Source organism: Ornithodoros turicata, chromosome 3 (assembly GCF_037126465.1).
Source record: "Ornithodoros turicata isolate Travis chromosome 3, ASM3712646v1, whole genome shotgun sequence".
Taxonomy (NCBI): Eukaryota; Metazoa; Arthropoda; class Arachnida; order Ixodida; family Argasidae; genus Ornithodoros; species Ornithodoros turicata.
In genome coordinates this window covers 19,782,099-19,797,013 of record NC_088203.1, presented here as the reverse complement: position 1 = coordinate 19,797,013, position 14,915 = coordinate 19,782,099, and the positions used below count along the sequence as shown (strand labels likewise).

The 14,915-nt window shown below is 45.9% G+C and overlaps 1 protein-coding gene across 1 annotated transcript in view; it reads right to left on the bottom strand.

The window, feature by feature from the left end:
• LOC135388262 (plexin-B-like) overlaps positions 1-14,915 on the bottom strand; it is a 394,287-nt gene that overhangs the window by 19,490 nt on the left and 359,882 nt on the right. Inside the window, exons 18-24 of the mRNA XM_064617693.1 lie at positions 14,055-14,200; positions 13,188-13,293; positions 5,045-5,181; positions 4,786-4,962; positions 3,650-3,746; positions 2,952-3,293; positions 318-738 (exon numbers count right to left, since the gene is read on the bottom strand). Of these exons, the coding sequence (XP_064473763.1) occupies positions 318-738; positions 2,952-3,293; positions 3,650-3,746; positions 4,786-4,962; positions 5,045-5,181; positions 13,188-13,293; positions 14,055-14,200 (1,426 nt within the window). The remainder of the gene's footprint in view (positions 1-317; positions 739-2,951; positions 3,294-3,649; positions 3,747-4,785; positions 4,963-5,044; positions 5,182-13,187; positions 13,294-14,054; positions 14,201-14,915) is intronic.

The window sequence follows — 14,915 nt, the reverse complement described above, 5'->3', positions numbered from 1 at the left end:
CTCATCGACACTGAAGCCATCATTACGTAAGTAGGGGTACACACTACGAAGACGCATTGCGCATAAATCTCGTGAAAAGAGTTGTCAAAACATTGTCGAAACTGGAGAACTTTGCACAATAACACTCTTCTGGGGTGTCCATTTTCGTACTAGCGGAGAGTCTGCCTGCAATATAGGTCGTTGCCTCTACTATCTGATTGTTAGGGTAAACACAGGAGGGATAGCACAGTTCACCTACGTGGACCACAAGTGTTGTTCAAGTTTTCCACAAGTGTTGGTCACCCTGTGATAAACCCAAGTTTATTTTGTTGTCTCACCTTGCTTGCACTCGGAGCGAACGCTGTTCTCGAGAGTATCCATCTGGAGCTGAATTCGCTTGTACTCTCGTTCTGCCTGCGAACTCTTGTGACGTAGGATGCCGAGGATGACTAGGCTGAGCAGCATGAGCACCGCTCCGCCAGCAGCAACAGCTCCCACCGCTTCTGGAGGAAACTCGTAGGACTTGGCGACTTCGTATCTCAGGTAGCCAACTTCGTAACGAAGATTGCTACCCACACGTACAACGACAACGGGCAGGTCGATGTCAACCCTGCGTCCAATTTCGTCTGTGCTCGGAGGCTGGATTTCAGGAGGCGTGCACACCAGCTGGGTCATGCTAAGCGACGTCAGGTTGCACGGCCGGGTTCCGATGGTTACGTTAACTTCAGATTCCGTGCTTGCCAGGCGTAGGCTGTCTCCCTGATGTTAAAGGAGAGCTCTATATTACAGCCGACATAGCAAGCATGTGTTTGTGTGCACACAGAGCATCTTATAGCAAGAATGAAACGTCACTGTAGAGTGGTCGCGGCTTTACTTGTCTGCGCAATAAACAGCTGCATAAACCATACCCGCCAGTTAGCTCAAGCAATTCGTATCGATCGTTCACTTTACGAGTGACTTCAGCAATGTTTAACACGGGCAGACATGAGAAGGTGGTACCATGTTGCAGGTGTGTGTGTGTGGGGGGGGGGGATACCCTGGTGGCTTTCTGGAAGAGATCGGATAAGAAACGGGTGACCGGCCATTCTATACATCTCTGAGTATGTGTGTCCGCTTCTGTTTGTTGCTCGAGTGTCGCTTCAACGGAGAAATGCGACAACGCGGTGTTCCCTTAACTTTTGTCCCAAGCTGTACTGTCATAATGTGGACAGAAGAGGTGGGTGATGTTGTGAATAACGAAGTGAACCATTGCGTTTGGTTCCAAATGGAATATGGAACTCTATTTTCGAATTTTTGATTGCAAGCGAATTTCGAAACAAACCGAATACTCGAACGGTTCCGAAGCTGGAAGCCGGAAGATGAGGTTTAAAACAAATTCAGTGCCGCTTACGAAGGCCCATATGCATCTCTCCTCATATTGCTGTACATGCGTTTGATTCGGCTGTATAACTATTCGCTTCGGGTACATAACCTTTCCCTTCGTATTTGCTTTTCTTTGTTGTTTCTGTTTAACTGTTTACTTCGCATTCACTTCGGTTTTAAAATTAATATTCACACAGCCCCATACGGAACCGATTACACGTAGATGATGACTTCTGTAAACTGTGCAGGAAGGTGGAGAGCGCGTTGGTAATAAACATGGTGGGACGATACCACGTTTACGCAAACTGTGGAATGCTGCCCGTATATGTCTTATATAGGAACAACGAAAAAAAATCCCTGAAACAGGTACGTTTTTCAAGGCAGACAAGGTTGTCGAAGGACGGAACACACCTCTGAGCGATGATGGAGTCTGCTTCGCTTTGCGATTAACGTAAAGAAAGTTTAATCCATACAAAACATGGACGCAGTTACAGGGCTATTTCAGTTAGGTACGGCGCAACGTAACGTGCAAAGTGGAGCAACACCGATCAATCTCCTGGCTATTCTCCACATGTCTTAAGGCTGACTCACTCCTTAAAGTCTATGGGGATTTTTCGTTCTCAGGGTTCTCATAAACCTCGCCAAATTTCTACACGAAACAGTAACATGTGTATTCCCCTCGAGTTCATCTAGGGAATGACATATTTTTTAAGGCCTGACTCGGTGCACTGATTTTTGGGGAATTCAAGTTTGTCAAATTTTCAATACATGGGCGTCTATGGGAGATGCAACAAAATCGCTTCACTCGGCACGCCCACCCACTATATTTGGGCCAAAATGACGTCATTTCCTAGCGTAACTGTCGCGAAGTTGATTGCAATCAACAAATTCGACAACCTTACTGCTGTTTTCCAGATCCCTGCGAATGAAAATAATGGCTTTGTCATTTCCTAGCATGTTCTGCTCGCTGGCGACGATTACGTTACTCCCTTAAAGCGCTGGAGGAAAGCAAAGCAAAGGTAACAGTTCTGTGACGCTGCAGCCAACTCTCTGGCGAACTAAACCGCATGAGACCGCCTTAAATCGTAAAGCGCCGCGAGGAATTGTTCAGTTTGCATGAAATATGCCACTGGTAGATTTCGGAACCTTATCGAGACTAGATCTGCAGTGTGGGCTTTAGATACTTTCATGCAGCTCGTGACGTTTTCGTGACGTTTTGCCAGGATTTTCACGTGTAACCATCCTGTCCCACACATCCTGCTCCTCACGTATTTTTCCGCAGCGGGATGCCAAGAATTCCGCGGCAGAAGCGGGCGCAAGAAATCATTCGCAGAGTTGAGGCCAAGTGAAAGGGAACACCCCCGTGTCTTCACCATGTCGTCACACTGACGTCACGCACACGTCACTCCGTGCGGGCATTTCAAACCGTGTGGATTCAATTGTGGATTCAATGTGGACGCCATTAACAAATTATGCCGCTCATGTTGGTGAAAAGTGAAGCAGGGATTTGTTAAATTTATGGAATGTACTACCCGTGCAAGCAAAAATATAAGAATTGAACTATTGCGAAGTATCCCTTCAACGAATGTTTAAACAAACTGAAGCATTACCTCAATGACAAGAGACTCCCCTTTGTACAGCTTTATGCCGTCGTTATCAAACGGAAAGAAATGTGGATCCGTCACGTAGACGATATCCGATGGTATATCCGGGTAGAACTTGTCCAGTTCTTGAACAGACTGTACATCGTCCATGATGAAGCCCATCTGAAGCCGAAGTGCCGCCTCTTCTTCTTCTTCGTCAGTATTTCTCTGGAGCTGACCCTTGGCCACGGCTTGTGGTACGACGCCGGGGTCGTCTTTGGGGTCTGGCGCAAATTCTGAGGCACTGGACTGCGCCAAGACGGCGGGTGAGGGACACACCATGACCGTTGAGTTGAGGACGTGGCACGACTAAGGGATGAACGAATAAATATCATTAGCTAACATAGTCTGCGAAAAGAGTGATAATGCTACAATGACAGTAAATGCCACCCCGGTTTATTTCTTTATTTTTTTGTTGCGAATGCATTTATGCCGCTCTTCCGTATCGTTATGCCATTGCAGCTCAAACTAAATCCACGGTAACCACCTTGTCTGTGTTGCTATCTTGCTTCGCTCCTATTCGCTGCTTCGCTCTTATGATGCTGAACTCGGCACATCTTTTCTTCGAAATATTACAAACGTGCATGTACCCCGCAGGCCCTCTGTTGGCGCTCAAAATAGCACTGGGTGGCATTAAATATCTCAGACAGCTTGCATGTGCTTACCGTTTCATTTATCTGGCGCTGACTGTTGAACACCACCATCCGTGGTTGCTGGATTGATGTGAGGTTTGTACCGTAGATGTGAATGTGTCTTCCGCCACTAGAGATAAAACAATTAAACTCTCTTTTGAGAAATGAAGCGCACAGTGCAACAAGCAGCGCACAGTGCAAAGGCAACAATATTAAGCAAAGTATAACGTTAGTCGCTATAAAAAAAACACAAATAAAAATATAGCAGTAACACTGTACTTCTTGTCAAATGTACTTTGCACTGCAAAGTGCAATGCAATGCAAAATGCACTTTGCAGTAATGACGACAAATAAATGGTTCTATTTCCCAATTCGTGAAACCATTCTACATACCAATCAACCGTGATGCTGCGAAGTTGCAGGCGCCTATCCAACAGATGGCGCTTTGCGCGCTTCCTAACGCGAAGCACTATACCTTTCTGAGTTCGAGTCTGTCACAAAAGAGTGACAACACCGGCAGAGCTTAGTCAACGTAGCACCGCAAACAGATTTTGGAATTGAATATCGCACACGCGAGTTTGAAAAAAAAAAAAATATAGGACAAAGCAAAATCTAGCTGCTGAAGTCTATTCACTGACGTCATCTCTCTAGATGGAGGCAGCTTCGGAAACATGAAGTGCATGCTACAAACGATGAGAGTGAAGGTCTGCAACAGTCAGAACCCAATGACGTACATCGTGTCTGCAAATTCACCAGCGACTGTGGCACTCCCTTCGTAGACATCACTTCGTCGAGTTCGAAGAAGCACACGAATACTTCGAGTCTATCCTCTCCACTTCGTAGCTCTTAGTGTCTCTCTGTGTTTCCTCAAACTCATGAAAGCGATGCGTTTTTTTGTTTTTTGTTTTTTTTTACGTGAGCGCGTCGTGACGTTTGACGAAAGTAGTTCGCGAAAGAAACACTAGGCTGTTGTAAGGTTAGAGAAGAGATCCGTAACCGCATCACCTCAAACGGAGAAAGGGTCTGGGCCCAATATGGGTGTATAACAACAGTACCTGTTGTAAGAAACGGCTGTAACCAAAACTAGGTGCATACAACGTATTTATACTGACCACGCTTAGCGTATGTATTAACCCCAAGTACCAATGTAGCCTATGCGTCCAACTTACCTTAAGAAGCTCTTCAGTGGTTGAATTCGACGCAAGGAAGGATCCTCCGTGTAAAAAAAGGGACTGGACAACGTAAGGTTTGCTCCGTCAATCCGAAGCAGAAGTTTGGATACGTGGTAAGAAGGGTAAGGTGACCGGGACGTTCGACAACTGATCTGGCTGCTGCTTGCCAGAGAGCTGCGCAACAGGAGAAGGATGTGGACGGTGCGTATACAGTATGACTTGTTGCTGTTGCTTGCATCAGACAGGGATTACTTACCGTTCAACGTGGCACGCAATATCATCGAGGAAAACGTCGACGTGGCTTCCGACGTTCAAATTGGTACCGTTGAGGTAGAGGCGCGTTCCTCCAGAGTGAGGGCCCACTTTTGGGAGCACACCAGTGAGCTCTACGGGCTGCGTAAGAACGAATGATGAATCAGTACGGGCAAAATCACTGTTGCACGTGTACAATGTACTGTGGAAGTTCCAAGCGCAGGAAAGAGACGCGTCCGAAGTCGGTTGTACCGTCGCACAAACTGACGGTAAAGCATTGGCTTCCACTAATAACACTGTACGGCAGTATAGTACTCACTCTGATTGCATAGGACACAATGTTGATGTATGGTTGCCAAATTCGTTTAGGACATTGGCGTAGGCCTTATTTCCAACGACGTGACGTGTTCAACGTAAGAGTGGCACGGTGAAGTCCCGCCCCACCCTTGTGCCTATTGGCTGCAACCAGGGTTGCGGAGTTGCCACTCGAGTTGGGATGATTCCAGAATCATTCCAGGTTTACAAGAGCCCGGAATGGAATTGGAATGGAATGGCGGAAACTGTCCTAGGAATGGGAATGGAAAGGGCTTCGGTGCTCCGGTGTCAATTTTGGTTTCAACGTGCAGGTTTCTGCCCTCGCACCCTTTGCACCGCACCTGCACACGGTCAAGAGTGAAATAACCTTGTCTTTGTGCTTTTTTCGTGCTTGGTAACGCCAATCTCCTCTAGCACTGCTGGACATGCCAGTATGGTTACCGGCCCTTTTCTTTTAATGAGAGAATTAACGGAATGGGAATTGGGTTGCCAAGCCATTCCAGGATTGGGAACTGACCATACCTTTTCATTCCGATTAATTGAAAGAAATTGAATAATCGCAAATCTCCATTCCTCGAAATGGAATTGGAACGGAATGGGAGACCCCATTCCGCAACACTGGCTGCAACCACTTGCCACATCACTATACTGTGTGATTAGTATCTGTCACTTCGTTTCCTCACTCTGAGGCGTCTCATTATTCCATTTCATTACATTACCACAAGCAATGGGGTACAGTATTAAACATTACATCTGCATATCATATCAAGCATTATAAATTATTAAAATAAAGTTGTTCTAGTAGTTAGTAGTCTGCCGACGCCGAAACTATAGGTGCCCTATATTGACGACACCTGGTGGCGCTTTTTTCTTCTTCTTTGTCGCTTTTTCTTTTACTCCAGAGGAGTAAACTCTGTCCGGTTTGGCTGAGGAAATTTCGCGTCGTTCCTAGTTTGAACAAGGGTATGAGCTGAGACGCGTCAGGACATAACTACGAGATGCAACGTCGTCCCCTTCTGTATTCGGAGTCCTTTGTAGCGCAGCCTTCCACTTTCCGATGTTAGAATAACTCTTAATACTTTGCACATGTAGTGCGTGAATGCTGCGTTATTATTTTTATTATCCTAGTTCTCTGAGCAGATCTTTATCGCTTCCAGAGATTCCTCTCGGCGAGCCACATCTTTCACCTAAGAATGTGTGGAAGAAAAATGTGCAGCGCATCCCTCACCCCCCGCTTCTACTTCTTTTTTTTCTGCGAAACAACCGTTCGTGACAACAAAGGCTCATGAGGCAAATCTTTGCATCCGAGCATAATCCGTCATGCTCCTGCTCAATCGTATAACTCATCAACATAAGCGGACAACGCAGCCCCACTTTTTTAATAACCTCCGCGCGTGCCCATACACGTCTCCCACCTCGAAGCCCGAATATATCCCTCCCTTGTGCTCTTTCCACAAAGCCCAGCCATCATCCATCTAGCCGGCCATCTTTCATCGTGAAATGCACCATAGAACGCCTAGATTCCCTCAAAATGGATGACTGTGCCTAAGCCTAACGTGGCGACGTCAGGTGCATTGTTGGGCCGGTCTCATTTCGGCAATGAAATATTCTAGCATGCTGGACATAGCCCAAAGTTTCTGTGCGAAAATAGAATGAAAAACGAGTTTTTTTTTCTTCTGGCTATTTTTTCCTCCTTCTTTTGGCTCGTCAGGTTAACAAAGAGTGGGGGTTTCGCATTCCCTGTGAGACCGCGACACACCTACTGTCCTTCACATCATTAAACTGCGGCTCCCACCCTCCTACGCGCGAAATATGGAAGCTCTAAAAAGACTGTCCGAAAATTTGCGATAGAAATACGACGGTGGTAGTTCTGAATAGTATAGGCACAAAGCGGATCATAGGACTATGCCTAACGTGACAGCACGCACTACACGGCCCAATGTTGCAGCAAGAATAGCTGGACGAGTGAATGCATTTACTGGAAACAAACGAAACGTGCAAAAGAGTTTTAAAGGCATAACTGTATAGGGCTGTTGTAGCGAAGTTTGCACAGCGCCATTTCGGGCCCAAGCTTGCCATGGACCCAATCACTCGGGAGTTTCATCAGGGGTTTCTGTGTGGTGTTTCAAGCAGTATGGCGCCAAGGAAAGCTGCAAAACATGCACGAAACCCGCAGAAAAAGCGGTGCATCTTGCCAAGTGCGAACAGCTAGAGACCATGTATCTCAAAGTGCTGCATCGTCTGCTGAACTCCCACGTGTTGCATATTTTGGGGCGCTGGTGTTACTGCTCGGTCGCCCCACCTGGCCCACAGAAACAGGTCCATAGACGACACTCTGTTTACAAACACGTGACGTATCAAGAAGACCGGTTCGAGGTTATATTTTGCTGTGGTGGGCAAGAAGCGGGAAGAACACGTTGGCTGATAGGCCGAAAAGGCTGATAAGGTGGATAGGTGCCCACAAGCATGCTTTGCGCGGCGGCGAAACGTAATTGATGACGTAGGGGGGCACAGGTCGTCTATACACAAAAACGCGATTCAATGAATGAGCGCCGTCATCAGTGCTGCCATCCTGTGGTAGTCGCAGGAACTGTGCACGTGTGGACTGCCGTCTGCAGAGTTCCTTCAGTTTCTCGTATGTGTTTTCGTTCATTCCGTGCCGGTTCATTTTCTTCCGCTCAGGAGCAGGTGTAGAACAGATATCGCATCGGCCAGCACTCCTCACGTGAACAACTGTGCATATCGCACGCGGAAGCAAGCAATCTTCTTTTTCCTCGATCTTTCGAACGTTGATACGCTACTCAGATGTTTACCAGGTGATTAGTTGCACGGAATGTTACGTCATCGTCAGTCATACTGCGGCCACGAGTATTCATCGCAATAGGGAGATATATTTTGGCAGTCCACCCCTGTTGCGTCGTCGCTGGGAACGAGGCTAGGGAGCGTACGGAGACTAGTTGTTTGAGAGTAACATGACAAGGTGTATAGGAACAACCGCCGTGCAGGCTCGTCCATGGCTTTATAGGGTCACGTGAGCACACGTGACCGTGCCACCACCGCGTGATTGCCAGACTGTGTTGGCTGCAGGCTGGAAGTGTTAAACTGGAAAAACTAAACGACATATCCATTAAATAGCTTTTACTAAAAAAATTAATAGGATTCCAAGCACAGTTCCGTCAAAGAATTTAGCGTCAACGATGGCACCATATAAAGTACTGCAATTAAACGCGTTTGGCACAATGCCCCAAAAATGCAGAGAGTAGTTCATTGCAAACTAAAATGAGCGACGAATCATATTGGTATGATTGATACCAGAGACGTCATAACGTCCGTTATTTCCTCTTTTGTAAGGTACCACCACTGTCGGCACGCTGGGTGAATGCTTTCCATTATCGTCGCTGATCGGAAACCTGTCGTACACGGTCAATCGAAGGTTGGCCCGTTGAATGAGGCATTGTGCGTCCGTCTCTCCGTTGTCGGCGTGTCACGTGTGCATTGTTCCACCCATCGATTCTGCTGCTGGAGTGGCGGAGGGCTCGCGAAGTTTGAACCATTACGATGAAGAATAATAATGGAGAGCCACCGGTGAAAGCGACAGGTAGATTAGGAGGGAAAGATTGAGCACGCTTTTCGCTGACGTATCGGCACTAAGGAATGATGGTGATTGGGAAGAAATGGGAGCAAATGGGGGGAAGAAAGAGAGATGAAAGAGGGGTACAATGCGACATAAATTGGAAGAAAGGTTAAGGGTAGATAGGAACGGGGGAATTGGGAGGAAAGGAGGAGGAAGAGAGCACGTGTGAGCGACATGAACGTTCAATACTTTTCTTGCTGTTTTTATACGCGGTGGATTTTTTCGGTATAGGTGCGGAGGAGGATAGGAGCTTCGTGTTATCTTTAGACTTGGGTTCTAATGTGCAAAGACGAAACGATGTGTACCGCGGTGAGGTAAGGCTCTTGTGACGCACACACATTCATCATTTATCTACTGGGTGTCCCAGAAAACATGTAATCGAATTATAATAATAAAAAAAAAACTACGCCACCTAAAATCATGCGGTCGACGGCGTTTGTTTTTGCCACCTCCTGATGTGCATGCCGTGTAACTGTAAGTTATATTACGTATATCTTTTGCGAACTGAACTCAGGAATATGCCAAGTAGAGGCCACTCTTTTTACCACACCATTGTGAAGAGCGTGCGGAATTTACTCAAATTCATGATAATTGACTGGGATATTGAGGAGCTATTCCATCGGAAAAAATAGCCGAATATCATGCTTTACGAGCCCCCAGAGCATAGCTACGCGACGATTTTTTCAGGGCAATCGTTGTCAGTCCGACGAAAGTTGGTTGGAAACCCAGCCCACATCAAGATAGTATAGAAAGAGATGACACAGGCATGGCTTATCGCATCCAGCTTCCGCTGGGATCATGCCTTCGCTCTCCCAATTTCAAGAACTGTCATTTTTTGTACTATTGCTCTGGGTTGCAGCCTGTACTGGGTTGCAGCCTCCTTCCGTCGGATTGGCAACAGTTGCACTCAAAAGTCGCCGAGCACTATGCTCTGGGTGCTCCGAAAAACCTAGTCTCGGCTATTTCCGATGGGGTACCTCCTCAATATCCCTGTCAAGTATCATGAATTTGAGTGAATTCGGCACGCTCTTCACATTAGTAGGGTAAAAAAATGACCTATACTTGGCAAATTTCCGACTTCGGTTCCAAAAAAATTACGTAAAAAAACTTACGTTACGTGGGATTCACATGAGGAGGTGGCAAAAACATAGTAAGAACAAATGCCGGTGTGCTGCGTGATTCTATGTGACATAGTATTTTTTATTATAATTCAATGACACGTTTTTGGGACACCCTATATATCGATGTCGACCAACAAATTTTTGACGACATAACACACGTCATATTGAGCTATAATTATCTGCCAAAACAAGGTTGAGCTACGGTAATGTTAAAAAGACGGCAATAAAATGACACGTGTCGTTTGAGGTGTTGCGTCTTTGTTCGCCTCAAATAAATCAGTTCAGCAAACCTAAAATTACGCATAATGAAGCTCCGAAAGTCAGTTCAACAAAACTTTCTAGCATTAATCAGCGGAAATTAAACTAAAAGTACAGGAGCATCTTCCTAATGGGGGTCTATGTAGTACCTTCCCGCTTACACCTGCAAATCGCATACAAGAACAGCGAGAAAGCTGCTGCTCAAAATGCACCATTCAACGGTTAACAAAGACGCGTTACAACGTGGAGATAATTGTTCCTCATCCTTTCAAGATGCCCTTTACTCGCACCGAGCTTCACGCAGAGCAGAAACAAGAGAAAGGAAGAAAGAGAGTTGGCTGCGCAAGAAGCCCGCAGGCTCCAATCACAATCAGACAGCCCAACTTTAATTACAAGGGGGCGGTCGTTCCCAGAGCGGTCATTGATCCGCGCCTTTGATGGGAAGCAAATTAGGCGAAGCGGCATCGTACAATCTGTAACACGGGTCGCAATTCGCGAAAGAATGCGAACGAACATAAAAGAAAGAAAAAAGGGAAATGGGGCATCAGACTCCCATGAATAAGAAAGTAGCAAAAAAAAGACCAAACTGAACTTATGAAAAGGGTGATCGCATCTGTCACAGCAGCAATTAATGAGTCATTTATAACTCGGCTGTAATTGATTCATTGTCTGTGTGTGAAGTTGAGCATTTGAGGCTGTGCAACTTGAACACGTGCCCCTGATGTCATGCACGACGACTAAAAAAAAGCCTCTCTACGCAAATGAAGCAAACTGAACGTTGTAAGCAAACGTCTATCGCAGACGACATTTTTTAATTGTGCGTAATAAATTAATTGAAGAAAACTATTAGCTAACTTTTAAAATATTGGGTTAGAGGTCGAGGTGTCAATGGAAAAGTTGTACATCGTCTTCAGCAAATATCGGATCGAGGTGTTCCCAACAACTTTTTCAAAAAACAAAACGAAAAGAAACAAAGAAAATCGGGGAGGTACAAAAGAAACAAAGAAGAAAAGTCGGTGAGCGCGCACCAACACGCGACGACTGCATTGTCACGTGGTTTTTTGACCACGTGGTGCTATTTTTTGCATTAATTTTTCTCTGGGTGTCCTACAGCAACCCTTGACTATAGTACATATTATTGTTGTAGTGTCGTTTATGTTCTGTGTGACACCATAATTTCTAAGTCACGTTTTTTTAGCCTTCGTTATTCTTCTGTAAAATTGTGTCCCCACTCCATCCCTGAAGTCTCGTTAGCAGAGGAAAAAGGAGTGAAAGCCTCTAAAACATAAAAGAGGACCACATAAACGAAGAACAATGTTAAGCAGTTTAACAGAACAAATCAGGGAACGATTGAAAATATATACATAGCCGCAATAAAACATGTGGATGACGCCCTAGCACATGATTGAAGAAATGCGCAAGTGATTTTCAAGATTTACATAGCGTAACATCAACATGGCAGGAAATCGCACTTAACGCTTTTATGCCCTGCTGACTCTAAACATTCATTCAAATAATTTCTCATATCTGACAATTCACAATGTGCCACTCATAGCCACAGTTGCTTCGCGGCGCTAACACTGCTATTAATTTAATTTACTTCACAGCGTGCACGTGCGGGCTCAGTGTTGCCAGAAAAACTATTACTATACTCCAGTCCGACTCTTAACGTGTCTCCACTGGCTTGCCAGCACAATGTCGAAACAAAAAGCAGTTTTGTCTGCGTAATGCATATAACACTGCAATTCCAATACCTCAGGAAGAATTAAGCCCAATGTGTCAATGGCTACAAAGGCTTACGTGCTTGCGTCCACAGGTGGTGATCACCCCCGTTAATTCTCGTCATTTAGAGATAAGACCTTCCTTCGTTCTTTGCGATACCCATTTCACTCGAACGTCCCTGATATTTTCACATCTATCACTGGTACATTTTGCTTTAAAGGTGCTCAAAACAGGTAGACGAACATTCTCCAGTTATTATGCTCAATGAAATAACGTAGCTCATGATATCCAAATATGAAATTATTTTGCTTCTAGCGAGCTTCTTTCACACGAAACAATGCCATTCAAAGAGCATAATCCGCGTGAGCCTCTCCTTATCCTTGGAACCTGGTCACGTCACCGTATTCCAACGTATAGCAACGCCGAATTCTGGGCGCTGGAGGTGGGGATGATTTCGTTCTCCTAGGCAATGGCGGACCCCAGTGAGACAAGCAGTAGCTCCCGAGGGAACCGGTTGCGGCAACATCGCGGTGACCTGGCGGAGCAATACAGCACTGAAAGCATAGGTCGCACGTGAAATCGTCTGTGGTGGAATCGTACCGTTTCCTTTCTTGTTTCTTTTCTGCTTTGGGGTGTGCCGTCTTTCTTTTTAGGGGGGTAGCAGAATTCGCTTGCGCGAATTCAACCTCCCCTTGTTATTTTACCAACCACCACCACCACCAGAATATTGAGGCTTTTTGGTACGGTTTGAACTGGCTATCTTGGAGTTGACACGTGGGAATATGTTTAGATATGACCTCACTTCTCGATATTACAACAAAATTAGTGTACAGGCGTCCCGCATTCTAAATGGCTGGTGATGCGCGACGTCAAAACGACGTGTCGCCAGGACATCGCAGGGCGGGGCATGAGGGCGAAAGAGTGCAGTGAATATTCGGTCGGTTTGGAGCCATTATTTACTGCTTTGCGAGAATAATTTTTTTGAAAACGTTGACCATCGGCAACGTATCACAATGCATTTAAAAAAAGTGCGCCTCGTACACCTGTTTATTGCCCGTTTAATACTTCATGCGGATAACCCATGAGACCCAGCTCACCTTGTAGTAGAACTTCTCTTGGGCCTTTGTTATCCCGGCCCGGTTTCCTATGACGACGTACGACGCCTGAGGTCCATGGGGGCTGGGCTGAGTTCTGCATACGACCCTGCACGAAAGTATAACGTTGATTTTGAAGCATTATTTCTGACATCGTGTTAGACGACATACACGAGCATTGGCAGGGTGAGGGATCTTTAACGGTGTGCAACTTTCACAATTGCTTCGTGGGGGCCGAAGTAGCGGATGAGCTAAGACAAATGTGATTGGTTGAACGCATAATAGAAGCAGACAGGGGATGCCAAGTGATAAGTGACACAGTGATAAGTGAAAGTGGCGTTGCCGGACGCCGAAATGGTGTCTATACGGCGAGCGAAAATTAATTGCATGAGACGCGTGGGGTACTTGATTAGGTATGGGCGGTGAAGAGCAAGGCGTGTGCGGCGAGTGAAGTCGCCTGCTGGCGGGAGAATGCAGCACACTGGACTCAGTGTTGGAGCCGATATGTTATGAACTGTTGTGCGCAGACAGATGTGTTGATCTCCATTTATCTACAGATTTATCTCAATTTATCTTCATCTATCTATATTTACCTCCAGATGTATTTCCGATGCTTTATCTCGTTTCGCCTTTTTCTTTATTTGCTTGTCAACGAAGCATTACTTTTGTTCGCGATGTTTTCGAAATCGTGTCCTTTAAATTCCATAGCATTCTGCACTTCGGCATAACAGCGACTTGGCTGTGGCGTTGTACAGATAGGTACGCAAACACGGAAGTGGTGGCCGCTTCGGGGACAGTGCGTATTATCTTGCGTGTCCGACAATATCTGGAAGACAAGTTTCGTAACAGAAACATGTAAAAAATACTGACCTGACGGACACACTGTACTCTACAGGAATGCAGGGTACCCCGCCAATGAGGATCTTGTCCTTAATCTCTTCTTGGCTCGTGCCCAGATTACTCCCTTCAATTGTAACCAGTGTTCCTCCTTCAACGGGCCCATTCAAGGGATGAATCTGGCAAATAATGCGAAGGTTGAAGAAGCATGAACAAAAAAGGGGTACGAAGCTATTTCCTGAGTAACTTCCTCTACATGAAGCCAAAGCAATTACAAGAAATTGGAACAATCAAGCACTAGCGGAATAGAGACTGCAAAATAGGGAGTTTTAGTTGGCCACTTCTGCTCCTCGGACAACTTTCGGACTCAGCTTTCCGCAAAGTGCGCATGCGTATACTGAGTCGGAGATCTCTATCGGCTACGAAAAATATCGGAATCCCACTCATTCCGAATTCATCGGACATCTTTCGTGCGAGCTTTCGTGCTCCCACTCAGCTGGAGCATGCACAGAGCGTTCACTTACAAACAAGATGGCTGACAACAACAGAAACAATATCGTTCGCTCGCGGCGTGCACTGCGAACGATTTTGGTCTGCAACTCCCCAAAATCATGGCTGGGCGACAACCACGGGTACGGTACGAAGTGGATGTTCTGAAGAAAGGACAGTGAACTGTTGACGAGGCGTAGTGTGCGGACTTCACACTGACTTCTCCCGTCTGAACGTCTAAGCCTAAGTGAAGATGTGCATTGTTTCGGGGACTATTTTCCACCAAAAGCTGTTGCCGGTTCATAAATGCGCAGAGAAACATTTAGCAACATTACGTCTTCCACAACCATTGATACAAATGCTTGTAACACGCGTTTCATGCGCATAATGTAACTGGATACTAGT